Source organism: Manis javanica, chromosome 7 (genome assembly GCF_040802235.1).
Source record: "Manis javanica isolate MJ-LG chromosome 7, MJ_LKY, whole genome shotgun sequence".
In the NCBI taxonomy this organism is placed as follows: Eukaryota; Metazoa; Chordata; class Mammalia; order Pholidota; family Manidae; genus Manis; species Manis javanica.
In genome coordinates this window covers 48,733,438-48,752,875 of record NC_133162.1, presented here as the reverse complement: position 1 = coordinate 48,752,875, position 19,438 = coordinate 48,733,438, and the positions used below count along the sequence as shown (strand labels likewise).

Here is a 19,438-nt window from a genome sequence, read left to right as displayed (position 1 = left end):
TGACATGGGGAGAATCTACTGCAATGTTGTATTCAGATACAATTAGCTATTAAATGATTGTTATGCATCTTTGTTATATTCTTTATATCAAGATGTCATCAAGTTTAAGAATCATTTCCAATTGTAGGGAATAAAATGCACATTAAATATCCACAGTGATTATAAGTACCACCCCAATTTCAAAAATATGAAAATGTGAAACATTGAAAAAGAATAATCATCAGGTTAGGTGTTTTAAAATAAAACATACCCCAAAATGAGAAACTCTCTAAAGAAAATATGGAGAATTTTTTAAATAAATAATGGAAGCTAACTATTTAACTGATATGGTTCAAATTAGAACTTGCACAGTGGTTGCCAGCAGCATTTAGATATTAAATCAAGCAGGAAAACGTATGTGTACACACACACACAGAATAAATACATCATGTTTTACTATTTTTTGTAAATCACCACCATAGAAATTACAAATTATTCACAGTAGAGTTAATTCCAAGCCGGGAATGATATAGAATACATAAAGCATAAGTTTCCATGATAAATAAGAACAAGTATATAAAATCCTACAGATATATGACCCATAGCACATTACAGAATATTGATTTTTTCAGAGGTTGATGTAAAACTCATGTACCCATTAACAGTTCTATTTTTGTTCTCTCCTTAACTCAAATCTATTCATGCTACACAATTACTTTTACATAATAATATATTCTAGTTATCTGAATTATTTCATCTGTAACAACAGGAATTCTTATTTTAAAATAAGCATGTTTGGGAGCATCCAAATTTTATTTTTATGATCTCTCAGTCACCTTGACTATTTTTTAAATTGTGCATTGTCTTTTATTCTTATATCAGATACTGCATGTTTCAAATTTTTTAAAAATCCACATATATAGGAAGAATTGTTCAGGAATTTAATTTGATGAACTGGATTACATTTCTGTCTCCAAGGACTAAACCCTATATACTTGATACATGGAAATGTTCATATAAAAAAATAATGTCAAAATAAGTAAATACTTTTATTTAAAATAGAACAATGAAATATTTGCTCAGCCAATTTTTACTGAAGGAGAAATAAATATGGGCAGAAGAGTAGGGATGAAAAAAGTCAAAGGAGGTTTTTATGCAAGAAGAAAAGAATAAAGAAATCAAAGGAGGCGCTTACAAAAGAATAAAACCTAGACATTCTATTTTTCTTATCTTTGGGCTCTCATTTCAGCTGAGATTGGAAAGAAATTTAGCCTGAAGTTCTCAAATAGAAATTGTATCCATTCACCAAACAAGAATGGCACACGTTTTTATCTGTGGCAATTTAACAACGTGAATTAGTAATTAAGACATTAAACACAGATCAGGGTTGCAGTTTCTTCAAATCTGCCTACTTTTTAAAACAAGTGTTTATCTTATTGAAAAAAACATGGGGAGTAATTTCTAGACTTTGACATCTAATTACATTCAGACTGACCTTTGTAACATACATGTTTCCTTTGTGCTCACAGTGGTCATGCTTGCTTTTTTTCATCATATCATTAGAAGTTGCTTTTTTTCATTAAGCTGCTGCAATTAGCAAGTGAGTCCCTTTCTCATATATATCATTAGTTCTTTCAAAGGAGTCTCATTCTTTGTTCTTTTTGAACATTCATGGGAACCACATATTCTTTCTAGGAGTTCTCTAAGCCCTGAATTTCAGATATATGACCAAATGATAGACATTAATGTTTCAAGGAATCTTCATGGCAAAATAAATATTAAGATGTTAGTGGGTAAGATGAGCCAGAATGACTTGCATAGACAATTCTTTCTCTGCAGTGGTTCTCAAAGTGTGGTGTGTAGATTAACACCACCATAATCATATGGGAACTTGTTAAGAAATGCTGACTCCAGGTCCTATCCTAGACCTACTAGGGGAAGTAGGGGCTGGAGTTGAAGAAGGGGAGGTGATTGTTATACATGATAAAATTTGAGACACACTGTTCTATTGCATTGCAATACCATATATAACCAAAAAAAAACAGCTATCTTAGTTCAAAAAGCATAATTTTACTACAGTGAGGAAAAACATTTTTCTTTTCCAAAATAGCTTTTAGCATTTTTAGAAATGCTTGAGCCCGTATTTACCTGCAGGTTCTAGTTAAGAATTCAGCAGCTTCATCCCAAGTTTTAGACTGTTACACTGTGCTTAGTGGAATAAGAATGAGGAACACTAGTGGGTAGTGTGGGGACACTTCAGTCACAAACGTAACCATAGAGGTTAAACAGATCAGCACTTCACAGTCTCCAAATCTTGCCCCCAAGTTGTTTGTCTTTTTATAACTGACTTTTCTCATGTCATTTTTTTTCCCAGATACCTTTATCAATGAATGTGTCAACCTTTCTGGCATACGACCAGCCCACAATAAGTTACTGTGGGGTGCACCATGAACTCCTCTCTCATAAGTCCTTTGAAACGAATGCACAGGAAGATACGATGGAAACACACCTAGAGACTGAGCTGGACCTGAGCACAATCACAACAGCTGGCCAAATCGGTGACCATAAACAGCAGCTGGCTTGACTGAGCTGCTCAGTAGCCAAGGGTTGCCACCAAACTTTGTAACCTCAAGGACAAAATGAGGAAGATTTGTTGGTTGTGGACTCTAAAAACAAACACAAACAAATGGAACAAAACAAAATCCCCTGTTAACACAAAAATCCAAGATTGATTCATGAAATAAAGAAGACATGAATTGTTTCAAGTCTACACTTTGTAATTAGCTAAGTTGTGCAGTATTTTTTTGACTTAAAAAAGTTTGACCCTGAAAAAAGAAAATTTTTTTTGCAAAACTCATCCTACCTGTAAAAACTGTACAAAGCTAATGTATTTTTCATATTGTAAAGTTTCAATGAAAGAACAACTGGTATGTACAGTACCATAATTTAATTACATTTTACTTTACCAACTTTACACATTTCAGTTTCTAAAATTTTAAATTAACAAAAATTATTTCTTGTGTTATTCAGAGTTACTCAGTTTTTGTAGGGACTGTTTTGTTACTGCTTTGTGCCCAGAAACCTTTACTCTAAAATTCTGTGCTGTGCGAAATGTGCACGATTTTTATCATGCTTACTGCGTAGAATTTTATCTACTTGTTCCAGAAATAATACATTAACCAAAAAGGGTTTAATTGTTGAGACTTGTAAGAAATTCTTCAATTACATAGACAGGTTTTTCTTATAAATGAAACAAAAATCAAAGATTTTTTAACACTTCTGAGAAATTAACTGTTGCCTTGAATTACAGCCTAGTTTCTAAGCAGTGAAATGTAATGATAAAGAGGGATATTTTAACAACATATTTCTGAATGAATGAGTCATTATTTCATTCTTTTGAGTAAAGCATCTTTAAGGGTGGGGGAAGCATGGACAAAACATCACTGGAAACAAAGGCCGTAACCACAGCAACAGACTTTGATATCCTTTAAAGGTACAGCTGCCAGTGACAAAAGGAAAACTTGTTACATCTCATTATTTTAGGGCCAAGGTGGGATGATAGAGCCTAATAATTGCACAGTAGCGATTTTTCTCCTAATTAACCTGAAGTGGTTTGCCTAAAAAAAAAATCAGTCAGTGCAAAATGTGCCTGATTTTAAGACAACTTCTCATTTAGATCTGTGAGGCTGTATTTGGGGACTATCTCAAAGGAAATATTTTCTGCATTGCATTGTGCACTGTGTCAATTCTCTCCTGGAGGAGAAATCTAAACATCTACAGCTCGTTCAATATAGAAATGAGCCACAGTGAAGAACCTTATCACTCAACTATACTGTAAACATCCTTAATTTGTCCTAAATTGTTAATATTGCTATCCATAATGATATCCACCTCCACAATATTTGAAAAATTACCCAGAGTAATTTGAAACCACTCCAGATCACATATTGGTTACATAATTGTATTATAAGTTGATTTAAATCAAATTATGAAACTTGACTTTTCAGAAACTGAAATAATCAACTTGCTTCTGTTGTTCACTTGACAGACTATTGTTTGAAAATACTGTTATTTTATTTGATATTCACACATTCTTCTGTGTTTAATATAAAACTACAAGTTTCAATTGCTGTTGCAATAAGGGAAGTGCTTTTTTATGTTGCCATTTCATATTCATGACATCAAAAATAGGTTGAGAATATGTCAGTTTAACAGGTCAAACAATCAAAAACAAGAAAAGAATTTGTGAAAAACAATGTCAAACTTACTTTATTTCTTCCAAAGAAATTATATTTATAAAAGTCCAGTTTTATGCAGGTTTATCATGGCAAATTTAAGAGCAGCTTCCAGAAGAATGAACTTTAAAAATGTACAGCAAATTTTTGTTGAAAATATACAAAATCATAAAGAAAAAGCAAAATGTTGGAAGAAGCAAACTCTTACCAATTTAAATGAAACTAAATGCCACAGTACTTGTATCAACTATTTAGCATCCCAGATTTTGTAGCATGTTTTACATAAATTATTTGCTATTCAAAAATTTTTGTCACTTTAAGTCTAATTTTAATTTTTATTTCTCCAGTTTCTAATTTCCTTACAATGTATTGCTGTCAGAGTATTCTTAATCCTCTGCACTGAAGTTTTGCCTTGCTCATTTAGCAAATCTACAGAGGGTTAATTATAAATCTATTTGTGGGTCTGAAATAGGATGCAAAATGTTATTTATTATGTATACCAAAATATCATTTGCAATTTTTCCTCATTAGAAGTTGTCCTTGCAAAGATTCAAACATCATTTAATTTGCAAAAATAAGCACTCTATGCCTATTTCCAGACCTCTTCAAATTGATAAATGATTTTTAGAAATTTTAAGGTTCCAGGGAGCCTCGCAAACATATGCCCTTCATTTCCTGAAGCAAACCACTTTTTCTTAAACATTTTAAGTTCATCTAACAACCATAAATAGAAGCCGTCACCTTGAAACCATAGCTCTGTGCATGAGATGATTTACTACTACCGTAAGAGCCAAATAAAACTAAGAATTTTGAGATTTCTTATATTTGAAGTTAAACCCAAAGTATCTTTAACAACAAAAGAAGGAGATGCTGGGTTATTTGCTTGCTTACTTTCTATTTGCCACATCCAGGGGTAGAGGCAGAGAAAACCTGCTAGGGGAGACGGTGTCTGGAATCTATCATACACTGGCAACTTACAAATTTGTGTCTAAAATCCTTATTTCTAACCTGTCTTTTTTAGCGTTGGTAAACTCCAATTTTCTCTCTCTAACCACCCTGCCCCATGTCTCCCTTCCAGTCCACTGCTCACTTCTTTAAACAACTGAAATGTTTATGTGTTTAGAGTTGAAAATGCAGAGTTTGACCCAGCATGGTTACAATAACAGGAGTACCTGCAGTAAACAATAGTGTTATGCAGCATTCTGAGGTATCAAAACCACATTTCACATAAATTATCTCATAACCACCCTATGAAGATACCTTAACCTCAAAGTTGGGACCCGCACCACCACCCAGGAACACAGGACTAATATTGATGGAGTTGAACCATTCTCAAAATTCAGAGTCTACTAGTTTTCCCACTATATTCAAGTCTTCTCTCTCTGATCAGAGCCAGAAAATTGCCAGAGATAGTAAACAAATGAAAAAAAACATATAGTTGGACATGTTGTTTAGTAATCCATAATTTAATTCAGTTTCTCTATCTGTGTAATATATGGGCTAAATGAACTCTTTCTATGTGCTACTCTGGGCTCTCATGTTAAAATTCTTTGCTCAAAAAGTATAGCAACTCACAGATTTCTTAACATATCACTTGTAAATGATATGATGAACTGATTACAAGAACTGGATATATATAAGCCCCAAGGTATGGACATAAAATCAAGAAGCACAAGGAACGAAACCAAAGACCATCTAAACTGAGATTGTGTGCGTACTTATAAAACAGGTCCATAGTGTGAGGTTAAACACACGTTCAACACATGTTCAATTCAGAGCTAATTGGGAAGAGCTTCACAATTTTTCTTCTTTTCCTTTCTTTTGTTTCAGCAAGAGTATTTCTTGAACCATGAATTCTTATACCTGTCTCAATAAAGAATAATTTTCTCTATTCTCTTTCTAATAAGAATGAAATGCAATTTATCCAAACTGATGTGTAGATATGCTAAAACATAAACTAAGAGGTACATAATATTTTCCTGATCAGCTCACTTTAATCAAGTCTCTTCCATATTCCCTCCTGGATGTTCTAGAAAACAAAACACCATACAGATTTTAATGCAAATTATATTTTTAGTAGGAAAGAAAACTTGCCCAAATCTAACATTTGAGACAAATTCCATAATCCTGATTTATCAGTTCAGTCTGACTCCACAAAGTGCTTAAAAATAGAAAAATCTTTTTGCAAAATATTTTCTGAATTAAAACCACTGACCGTGGGAATAAAGGTATATATTTGGTTTTGTCTGCTCCTGGCTGGAAGAGAGAGATCACCTCTCAAACTACACATTCAAAAGAAGTAAAGAAACTGAAAGCATGGAAATGGGTATCTGATGTGACCTCTTAATAAATTAAAAGATAGAAACTCAGATGTGCTGGGGAAATGGCAGCACATGAAAGGAGAGTAAATGTGACTGACAGATATTTGGCCTCAGGAAAGAGGGTGGGAAATCTCTGGAGTAGGTACAGTAACATTTCACGCCAACATAGCTCTTAACAGTTTCACATTGGGTAATAGTATAACCACCTCATAACAGAGAAAGTCCCAAGGTCCAGGAGGGTTGGTTAAGCAGTAAGAATACAGATGAGTCGGTCTGCAGTAAGAACTTCCAACTACTTCTATGACCTTCTCAACTCACAGCAGCTGTCCCTAAGTAGAGAGGCACCCAAGGGCACTGCCTTCAAAATGCTGATGTACCCACAGGGATAGAGTAGATTCACAATCAGCAATTGTGCTTCATTTTACTATCAACAGTAACGGGGAAGTAATAGTCAAAAACTAAAAAAAAAAAATACCAGAGTGGTAATGGGTTATTTTTAAAATGTCTCTCGTGTGCATTAAGATTTCATTGTGAGATTGGAAGCTGCTTATATTTAACATTTTTTTAATTTAAGGTAAAATTCACCTTTTAAAAAGTCAGTAGTTGATTATTTACCTTTTTAAGAACAATGATCCTAAAGCAACAGAGTGCCTCAACCATTTAGGTCTTACACAACTCTCGAGTCTCCTTCTCCTCCCTCCCAAACATTTATATAGATTTTGTTTTACGTACATGTCTTCCTGAGAAGCTAAGTGAAATTTGTTTTGTGTAAGTCAAATAATATTTCAAATGCATCAGGAGACCTTTTGATAAAAGATCCTTGAAGTAAATCCCTTTTGTTTTCTAATCTTAACCATTACCCACTAACTTATCTTTTGCAAACTGATTTCCATGTATCTTATGTTATAGGATGCAGCACACTGTACCGTATGACCTTGAAGTTTCTATGATGCAGTTTGCCTCACACTATATAAAATGAAGGACTGACTCTAGGTTTTGAGCAGCTGTATAGACAGTATAGAATGATCATTTTCAGTCAATTTCATTCATTCATCAGGATTAAAGCAAAAAATAGTATTATCACATGGATGGATAAAGTTGACAGTAATTTTTTTCTTTTATTGGTTTAAACTTCTGATACCTATCATATCCTTCATAAGAAATCAAATGACCACAAATCCTCTGCAAGATTTGCTCAATCAGATTCTCTGGAACTAGTCTCTGATGCATGTTAAATTTTGCAAAATACTGTTCAAATGAATTTACATTTACCAAGTCATTCAATTTCCTTTTATTCTAGAGTAAATTTATTAATTCTTGTGCTTTCCTATGCCATTGTGGATCTAGTTTGCTAAGCCTGGCTGAACATTTTTCTTGACTGGAGTAATGCATAACAAAAGACAACTACATTTAACATGGTGAGGCTGTTTGCTGACAGAGTGTGTTGCTTATAGATTTTGCTCCCCATTAGCTCTTTCAACAGGACTAACTGAAAATAGTCTTAAATCAGCTAGGTTATTCACTTAAATTATTTGCCCCATGTATAGTAACATAACAGCTGAAATGCTGAAGGTAGGGAGAGAGGATGAAATTCATTTATGATTTATCAGGCACTGTGCTGTCCTCATCTCATGCTCGAACTATCTAGAAAATAGGTATAACCACCATTTTTAAAAAAGAGAAAAATAAGGGTCATGGCAGCTAAATAATTAGAGTTGGGAATTCAAATTTTCTTCATGAGACTAAGAATGTATACATGTATAAGAATGTATAACAATCAGCAATCGTGCTTCATGTTACTATACTACCACCCACTAGCATATTTTAAAAAGGGAGAAAAGTCTATAATCAATATAATTAGGCTCATATATTTTAACAGCACGTATGAAGACAGCAGAGAAAGAATTTACTTTCCTGTTCCTAAACAGGAAAATTGCATAAACTATTTCACTGTATAAAGATTTCTTCAATACCCCATGTTAACATCTTAATGGAAAGAAATGTCCATTACTTTCTTAAAATGTATTTTTATTTCCAATTTTCCTAGATATATTATAAAATTATAACAAAAATATGATATCCACAATATAATCTTCAACTGCCAAAAAGTGAAGGGAAGGTTGTCAAATGAAGCAAAACAATAGATGAAAACTCAATAAAATAACCACATGAAGTAAAACACCAGTAATCTACAGTGGCAGCATGCTAACTGGAAATAACATGGCTTGAGTTGCACAATATTTCCTGCCAATAATTTACATGGGAATATTTTTTCCCAGGAGCATTATTACTTATAAAAATGGTATGGGATCTGGGAGCACACTACATAAATAAGGCAGGATAACCTTTATAACAATTATTAATAACAATTATAGAATATAATTGCCATACCCTATAACTTATCCTATTACTTTATCTATTACTCAGAATATATGATTTAAATAAAAAATATGATTTTCTTTGTGAGACAATGAAAATGTTTTCTTCATTATGTGCAGGTGCCAAATAAAATTTTTAAATTTTGTTTTTAAACTCAAACTTCAAATATATCTTCCTTAATCTCAAGTATTAACAATTTATTCTTAAATAGTCTCATGATTCCATTAGCATCTCCAGGATTTTTTCGAGCTAAGAGTCTCTTCTACCTCTCCTTGAATTTGCACAAGCCCAGGATAATTGGGAAATTATATTAACGCTTCACTCCATAGCACTATCTGAAAATGGAGCATCCGTGTAAAAAACACTTTTCTTTCATAATCCATGTGGGATTCAAAAGCCATTAAATACTTCAGAAGTCACATTTCTAATAAAACTACCACTACTATAACTATGATAAAATTGTAAGTTTAAAATAATTAATAAATACAGCAAATAAAGTTCTAGCATCCTAAATATAATATCATTCATCTGGTGCCACATCAATATATAGAAATTTTATCTCAATTATCTGGAGTAATTCTGATTTTGGACAACAAAGATGTTCCTGATATCTGGGTTGAAGATGTGGTGAAAGATAATGAAGAGGACAAAAAATTACATATACCAAGAGGTAAGTGAAGGAAATAGGATTTATTGTCACTAAATAATCTGCAAGTAACTTTTGAAACCAAGACTTAGAAGTAAAATTTACAATAACATTTATGCCATCAGATATCATCAATAAAGGCCAAAATGTACATTACAGACATAAAAGCAAACAGGTACTTGTGATGGCAATACATATTAAACAATAGATGGATAGAATTAACTCTATAATGAGAGAATATTAAGAATAAAGATTAGCTCAAAAACTATCACTATTACTTCTCCAGAGATAACTTGTCAGAACAAAAGATTAAAACTAAACATCAAATGCCCTTTCAAAATCAGTTTCCAAATAGCCTAAACTATAAGCCCCAAATTGCTGCTTCAACTATGTAAGTAATTACATTAATTCCATATACCTAGTCAAACTCTGATGTTGAGAAATGAATTGTATTTCAAATATACTCCATCTGTTCTTACTGTTTTATATCAACGATATGTTCGCTTTCAATTACAGATCCATAAAACATAATGCCCTAAACAGTCTGATGAAAATATGGTGAGACTGGATCAGCCCTGTCGTTCTATTCTGTTACAAGGCAATCACTACAAGTAGTGTGTCTATGTCTACCACAGCAGAGAGTTAGAAATATGAAATCTAAAGCCTCCTCTAGCAGTCTTAACTAGACACTTAGAATATTCATTATCTATGGTTCTTATTTTTTACTTATTTATTTATATTTATACTACTGCCTTGAGATAAAAGCCTAGATGCCCATCCCAATTCTAGTCTGACTACACTTACAAAATATAGAGGTCTAGGGAATGACACTGAACATCTCTAAACTCTATGCTATCTGGAGAAAAACTTGAGATGTTGGTGATACTAACATTTTTTCACCTTTGAATTTGATGGAATATTAAGTTCAGTATATTGGACATCCTTCAAAATTCCTTACCAGTTTCCTCTTTAACAAACTTCAAATTTGAGTTTCTTGAACCAAGGCTGGATTTTGGACATGGCTATGTCACAACGAACCCTTGTCATGCTTCATCATTTTTTGTAAGAACACAAACTGGTACAGGAGCCTTACTGACGTCGTCCTTGCCTTTGGTTCTAGTTATGGGATTAAAACACATAAACTCAGTATGACACCTCACGGTACAACAATGAAAGGATTGGAAGATGAGTCTTCTGACAGATAAACATCTGATGCAATATAAAAAAACAACTGTAGTTTGGGGTCACTTCTTTTTAACTTCATTTGATGTGGTTTTCAGATAAATTAAGCTCACACCTTTCTGCTCCTGAGAGTATAAATATTATTCTGTTATGATGATGCATTTTTATTATCATGTATTTTGCTTTCTGAGTACAGACCTCAGAAAATGAATTGTGCTCTGTAACTGCCACCAGAAAGAACACCTATTTATTTCCAGGATGACTTAATACTAAGCACTTTAAGACAAAGTGATAATAATTAACACTTAATGTTTTTCACATGTATTTTATATGTATTAGCTCATTTAATGCTCATTAGTATGGTTAATAAGATTAATAATAACCCTACGAAGTTGGTACTATTGTTATCCCTTAAGAAGATAAGGAAAATGGTGCTCAAAGTGATTATATAATATACAGCTACATAACTGTGGAGTAAGAACCCAAATCCAGATTATAGACATACTGACGAAGTGACCCCTACTATCTGATATTTAAGGTCCACTTCATAAACCCAATTGTTAAATTTAAAAGTCTATTCACTTAAGGCTATCCTGAAGGCAGTTTACCAATATAATGGATATGTTTATTACATATCTAATATATGTCTAGTTGAAAGTAAAAATCTTTGAGATATATAAGAATATACGATATAGTTCCCTGTTCTCAAGGGACTTGCAGTCTTAGCAAAGAGAAGAGACATCCACATTAAACAGAAAAATATTCCAGGCTAAATTGAATTGCTGCAAGTACACACAGCAATCAGAACATGAAAGTAAAGCTGGTGAGTTATTAAGGATAACACTGGGCAAAAGGGAGAATGGAGAATTTAAGACTATTCTTAATTCAACTGGGCAATGAAGAGAAGGAAATAAAGAAATAATATTATAGTTTTATTTATGAACACCTGTTATTCCAATAGCATTTGTTAGATTCATACTTGTGTGGCAGAAAAATACCAAGCTCAATTTTTGTCCTGATTGCCTCAAATTTTACCCTGTCCATGGCAGACTTTTCGGCGTTTGTAGGAGGGCATAAATATTTCCCACCACTTTCTCACCTCTTTTTCTATTCCTGTTTATTCATTGTGTTTTATCTTTCTTGTGGGGGTTTAAATCATATTAATTCTTTATGAAAAGTGTTACATCAGTTTCAGGAAAATGTTCATGGAACATTTTGAAGGCTGATTCAGGCAACCCCATTAATTTCAAGTAATTCTGTGAATTAAATAAAATAATTTCCTAGAAGTTAGTAATTATAACATTGTAGTCAAATTACTGCTTGGCATCAGGTGAAAGAATGGCATATAGACTGACTGACTTTTTCATTTTTCAGCCTCTTAGTCGTTAGGCTAACACTGGTGAATACTAACCAGAATTTTTATTTCAAAGAGTAAAAATTAAAATATTTTTCAATTGCTGCATTTTACAATAAAGAAACTAAAGTAGAATGATTAAAGGCCATGGTCAAAAACACTTTAGTAATAGAAAACAGACCCACTACTAGAACTTACATTTACTATTATTTTTCACTGCAGTAAAATATAACAAAATTTAACAAAATGTGCAGAAATATTTCTGCTTTAAAAGAACAGGTAATTGTCAATAGAACCGTTATTTTGCAAAAGTACAATCACATAAGGCTCACAAATGTTCTCTTCCCATCAAATTTTGCTTGTCATTTGGACTAGTACCTTGTTTGTCACTTGGACATTTGTTATTTCTGTGTTCACTTGATAGTTACAGATTTTCATTCACAGGTATTTATTCAGTGTGCCTTTTCTTTTGTATAGTGATTGTCTTTTATATTATATCCACAATACTTTGGTGTTTTTAATTCAGTTCAGTTAAATAATTATTTTTCATTTATTCAGCTTTTACTGTAATATGCCAAGGACTGAGATAGGTGATAAAGTGATCAATGCTTAAAAGTGAATAAATAATTGTAATTCAATGTGATATTTCTAAAAATGAAATATGTGCATAGTGTTTAAGAGGGTAGATAACGATTTATTTTGCTGGAAGAAAATCAGAAAAGGCCTTAGAGTAAATGCCATTTGAGGCTCTGGATTCCAAAGTCTGCCTGCCACACTACTTGTGCCTGTCTGCAGGTCGCTCTCCTCCCTACTCCTAAGTAGAGTTTGGAGGTATTTTATATGTTTATGGGTATTAACTTCTGGAAATCTAGGACTTTAATAGTTTCTGAGTCTTTTATTTTCCTCATATAGCTAGCTACTCAGTTTCTTTCCATATATAAATGTTAAAGTATTTTTTTATTTTCCCCTCCTATAATTTTCTAAATTTAATTCTCAAGTCAAAAGCATTCAATTTAGCTGTTTCATAATAAATACAGGACAAATGCAATTTTATTAAATAAATAAGTAATAAATCAATCTTTGTAATGGGTTGTCAGAAGTTTTCTGTTTCGTTGTTTTTAACATGTACATGCAAATCTAATCTGTGTGTGTCATAAAGCCTATAATGAAGTTTGATCTCAGGAATATGTGAAAAATGTGGAAGAGGTATGTTCACCTGTACAATTTAAATTCTCACCAATTACTGGTTATGACAATAACTTATATTAAAGTGAATGGGAATTAGGTTATACATAGAAAGTATTTTGTATTTTATTCTACTACTATCAAATGATTCTTTGAGAAAGTGAAAAAATATTATTAAAGGTGGTCAGTTCATCTGATACAGCAATCAGCACAGTTGCTCTGACAGCTTTCAGTATCATTAGCTGTTCGCTTTTAGAAAATCTTTTTTTATACCTAACAACATGTCTCTTTATAAGAATATCATTATTCCCAGAGGATTCCATTGTTTGTTTGGTGCTTAAGGCAGCTTATTAAGTCCTCAAGAATGTAAGTTGCATTAAGCTGAGCCAAAACAGTTAAAGTGAATTCAGTAACTAGTTCAAGGCATAGTTTTCTGATCTTCCCACTTAGAGAATGAATATATTTTAATTTTAGAATTTCAGAACATATCGATGTCAACATGAAAAGACTTCATCATGAATACTGTTTTAAGGAATACCATGGGAAATTGTGTCTTAATGATTTTTGCCTAAAATATTTCATGAAAAGTGTGAAGTATGGCAAAAGCAGCCATGAAAATCCCCAGTATATTGGATGTATATTACATTCAATTATTTTTCAAAAATAAACTACATGCAAATGTTCACTCCAAATAGTTACCTAGAATGTGGCTCACATTATATTATAGTAAATAAGCCCATAAAACTGAATTCATTAGACTGTATCTATTTCTATTATATTAAATACCTAAAATATCCTTATTGTGAGTGCTTTTAATGTTATCTCTGAAATATTATATATGTAGGGTCTATAATTTGTTAATGACTACAAAATTATAACAGCCTTTAGGTTTCTGAAATTTCATGAATGTCTTTAATTCCCATTAAGTGGCAGCAAAATATAGTCAGGGAAATTCCAGTGGTTTATGAAAAAAATGAACGTGCTTTTCATTTCATGAGGTCTTGAGACTGTTAGGATTAGCATGAAATTCTGACATTTACATTCTTGTATGCAGTAAGAACAGAATGGAAGGGTGATGGCAACTCACTGGACAGTCTCAGAAAGGCTTTGAGAAATTCTCTTGGTTCTTCATCTGCTGGCTGGGAATTCCAGGTTCACAGGGTATAACACTAACTAAAATACAAGACTTTGATATCTACCATTCCTTTCCAGATTTGTACCCCATCCCCTTCCAAAAGGCCTTGTGACATATTATAGTTTAAAAAGTTCGCATAATTAAACATTTTAAGAGAGTGATCACCAGGAGACAGGCTACATTTTATCATTGCTACTGAATTTCCCACTGCATATTATATTTGCTATGAATGTATTCGCTCCAAAAATACTGCCTTGAAACCACTTACTAAAACAGAAAGGACAAGAAAAAAAAAGGAAAGAGAACAGAAATAGGCTAAAAATTAGATAAGGGTTAATAAACTTACAATGTTGTTTAAATAATTTATCATTCCTTTGAATTATATGAAATGAAAGTATACGAAATTTTTCCATTTCATTAGGTCATATCATAGGTGACTTTGATAGAAAAGTAAGCAGGTAAAAGTTTCAGGGCCCTAAATAAACTATAGGGAGATTAACATAGTGGTCTGCTTATTTTACTCTTCCTTTCTGTCTATGTTTATCTTTCTTTTCTTCACCTCTCATTTGAGCAATATGTGATATACATATATGTGCTGACATACTGAGAGAAAGGGTAAGACTTGGAGAGAAAAAAGCTTACATTAATTTATCTTACAATATGAATTTCCAACTATACAATATTATATAGCTGTATTAGTTTACCAAAAAGTATAAGAAAGGTTATATTTAACTCAGTACCATATCTGACAACCAAACCTAGGTTCCAGGGGAAGTCTTATTTTTCAATAAGTTGAATGTTCCAGAGGATAAAAAATTCAGATAAGGCTCAAAGCTTCACTTCTTAAAAGATATTTTGACACTTTTCATAAAAGCAGATCTCTGCTTTAGGCTAGATATTAGACTTCAACAAATCCTTTGAATAATCGAAGAACTGACTTTACATAACCTTATATGTGGTATTCTATGAGAGATCCAGAAGCTTCTTAATGAGTATTGCTAAAAAATATATATATTTAAAATATCTCTCAAAAAACATTTTTCTCAAACCATTATGTGGTATTAATTTGTTGGAGTGAATCTACATCTGGTCACTATCATGGATGTCAGGATAAAAAGAAATCCACCACAGAAATCCACCACTTCTCCCCAGAGCCATGGTATCCCAGACAACAAACATATTGCCTCAGGAATATCAATATAATTTTTTAACACATAAAAAATATCCACACTATCCACCTGTTACTGATTAGGAAATTCCCAAATGGTAAGGTTCTTACCAAAGAAAACCCTGAAGCATCTAGCATTGAAGCTGTTTATTCTAGGGGGAGTGGGGGACAGAATTACCATTTAGAAATAACAATACCAGTTAGTAATAAATTATGTGTAAGTCACTCCAGCACAGGGTTATTCCCATCACCTCAGTATTTTTATCTTCCTCCAAAATATGTCAGAAATGGAGCTTGAAAATCTATTAACTGACTCATTCATATATTGAAGAGATGTTGTCAGTTTGTTCTTTCAATGGAAATAATGAACAACTGATTTATTTATAACTGGTAATTGTCATAGCACTCTCATTCTCCACCCTTTCCATTATATTACAGATATTTTATAATTGTCCTTTATCATACCTGACCTAAAATTGAATACTTCCATAAAAATTACTTCTTTCCCATGATTTTCCTTAATTTCCTTTGACTTGGGAGTGTAATTAAAATGTTATTTCCTTCCCTTGTCTTGCTTTCTCTCTCAATATTTTGCCTTTTCCCCTCGTAGAATTGATCCATTCCGTATATTTATTCACCTGAAGGCTGAAACTGAATTTTAAGTAAATGCATAGTACATTTATATAATAACTGTAGAGTGAATCCTGTCAACACTTATTTGGTCAAGTTTACCTTGTTTTCTTTCCTGAGATAGAGGGAAACAGAGCAAGTAAAGAAAGGTAGCAGAGGCTGATTCATACTTCAAAGAAAAGGAACTCTTGGTCTTAAAAATGAAAGCAAGAAGACTTACTTCATTCAGTTTTTCAACTTTTTTTTAGAGCAGAGAGGGACATTTCCCCAGAACTTTTCATCTCTAACCCTGCAATCAAGTTTTTATCTTTTCTAGATATTCAACAGTTTTTCTGTATTGCTGCATAGCACACAATATATACACTAAATGCTGCCCTTCACATGTTGTAGTACATATAAGAAAAAAACCTTTGGGAATATGCTTCTACAACTTAACTGGAACTATGTCAAGGAAAATACTCATCACATTATGGAACATAGCTTTTAAAAGAATATGTGAGAAATGGCTGTGCTTTGTTCCAGTGAATCCTGCAGTGCTGTAACACGTCCTATCTTCTTTACATCTCACTCAGGAACCCACAGCTGGGTTACATTTGATAACGTAGTAACCAGGTTAACCTTCCTATTGAGTGTTCTGGCTTTCTCCATTTTTCATATTGTTAATCTCCTCTTTGCAATTCTATTTTGTTCATTTTATTCTGTATGTCCTTTGTTATAAGCAATCTTAAATAATTTGGGAGAAAGAAAAAAGTATAAATAAGGAAATAAACGAGTTTCTATTTTAAAAGGATTTTTGAATCTTACTGCAATTTTGGAATGCCAATTTTTCTTTCTAGCATCACACCACTTGCCACTACCCCATCATTAAGTCATCTTCAGATTTTCAATTCCTTAGTTTGCATCTTTTGAGCCATAAAACATTATAATAAGCAAACACAGACACACACACACACACATATACACATGCACACTCACACAGCACACTCCTTCCATACACTGTTTTTCAGATATAAAAATCACTAAGCACAGGCCAGTATATACATTTCAAATTTTTTACATAACTACAAACATATTCTCAAGTGAGGATTAAACAGACCAACAAACTGTGTTTTTAAAAGAGCTAACTAAGGTTAAAAATGAAGTTCTCAACAGTTATTTTTAAATAGTATATTCTTGGTTTTAAGTCAAAAGTTACATGTCATTAAATGGCTTTTACCTTTTTCTCTAATATTAAATTTTACCTCATTTTATTAACACTTAGAGTTAATGTAATTATAGACTGTAGATCATAAACCATCATAACTGTATTCCAAATGTTCATTCCTCCACCTCCCTTGACAGCCCAAACCCCTCTTTCTGAGCTGGCCACCTACCCCTCTAATCCCAACCACAAACTTATAAGAGGCAATACATTTTCAAGTATATACAAGTTCTTCCATATAAAAATATCTTCAACATGATTTCACAACACTATTTAAAGTATCTCCCTCCACTTATATTCATGGAATTGGTGTTAGTATGGGTGCTACTTTCTGAAACTAAAAATGTAGGTTTTTAGGCACCATATTAATAAACTATAAAATAAATATAAACCAAATCCCCAAACTGAAATTTAAAATGAATGTATTTTTTCATATTTTATCCAAAATTTAATCATAATGAACTTCAGTTATGATTCATAAAAAAATTAATGTAAAGAGAAAATAAAATAATATTTCATCTATAACATACAAACTCACTCACTTGTAGCATATCATATGTATTTATTTGGCTATACTTCAGTCCAACAGATTTATGAGGCATGCAATAAAGACAAATTTAAAATAGGATAGTTCTCACTTGGCATGCAAATCTATCTTTAGTTGAATGTCCTGGTGCCCCATTATTCCTTACAGTCTGAGATAAGAGAACAGAAAAAAGAGAAAATCAAGAAAATGTATATTGATGAATTCTGTATAAATGTTTACATGTATTCTGTTCCCAATTATTATATAATTTCTGTTTCACAAACTTTCTTTGAAAACTAAAGAAAGAAGAAATACATCTTAATGTACCAGCTATGTAACTATAACCAATTCATTTGATAAGTTAATATTTTGGAATATAAGGCCTCTCTACATTCACAGTTTTAAATTACATGTAGACGAAGTTCTGACTTAAATTTCAGTTTTGTTTAAAGAGAATAACCTTTGTAAAAACACAGATGTCTTCTTCATAAATAGAGTAAAATGAATTTACAAACCTCTGCAACATAAAAACGCAAATAAAAACCTTATTTAAATGAATTATTAAAACTAGTTCATACAAAATATATCTATTCTAGAATTGCCACAGATTTTCTTTTCTTGTTTTTCCTGATGCTATTAAGTTTTGCCATGCTATAAATATGAATGAGATTGGAACTACATTACTACCAGCACCATTGAGTTAGGTAAAAAATTTGGATTAATGGTTAGTACATTTTCTTCTAATCCTGAATACTTAAAAATGTAACACACTATCAGTAACTTATCCCAGCATTATAGAATAGTTCTCAGTGACGTGTGTGTGTGTGTGTGTGTGTGTGTGGTTTGTGTGTAGTGAGGGTTGGAGGCCTGCCATGGAGAGGGATAGCATCTTCTGTGTTTTCTCTTGACTTATCTCTGCTAAGAATCAGTCCTGAAAAGAGTACTTCAATGACCTCCTTTTAAAAAACCTCAGATACTGTTTGGATCTGAAACTGACTACTGTAGAGTATAATGCAGCTTTGGGTCAACTCTGATCAAGGAGATCCCAAGCAGAGATCTGAGTCTGGGAAAATTTGAATGCTGATTTCCCAGAAATGAGATTACATATCTAAGAAGTTCTATAGAAAGTCTTCAAGGATCCTGTCTGTGTCAGTTCAGAAAATCCATAGTTCTCTCACAGAAAGCCCAGATCATATCTCTGGGAGCCACATCAGTCTGTATACTCTATAGACTCCACCTCTAGTCCAATATCTGACTAACTTCAAGATTATGGTAACACCACCTACCTATGCCTCAACCAAAGACCTTATGGAAGCAGGTCCGACAAGAGTTACAAATGAGATGATGATCACCCAGGTCACGGTGAGAGAGACAGGGAGAGAGAGACAGACTCAGTAAGTATGCTGTAGATGTCACTTTTTTCAGTAAGAGATTTGCACCAATACTTTTAAAGGATTCTGTTAGGAAACAGTTATGGGGATGAGGAAGAAGCAAAAA

General features: G+C 32.6%; 2 protein-coding genes across 7 annotated transcripts in view; one reads left to right on the top strand and one right to left on the bottom strand.

The window, feature by feature from the left end:
• Window positions 1-18,259, top strand: part of LRRTM3 (leucine rich repeat transmembrane neuronal 3) — a 172,044-nt gene extending 153,785 nt beyond the window's left edge. The window contains exon 3 of the mRNA XM_037002953.2: window positions 2,354-18,259. Coding sequence (XP_036858848.1) covers window positions 2,354-2,563 — 210 coding nt within the window. The 3' untranslated portion in view covers window positions 2,564-18,259. The remainder of the gene's footprint in view (window positions 1-2,353) is intronic.
• The window catches only part of CTNNA3 (catenin alpha 3), a 1,703,691-nt gene that overhangs the window by 1,114,610 nt on the left and 569,643 nt on the right, over window positions 1-19,438 (bottom strand). The gene's annotated exons all lie outside the window — the stretch shown is intronic.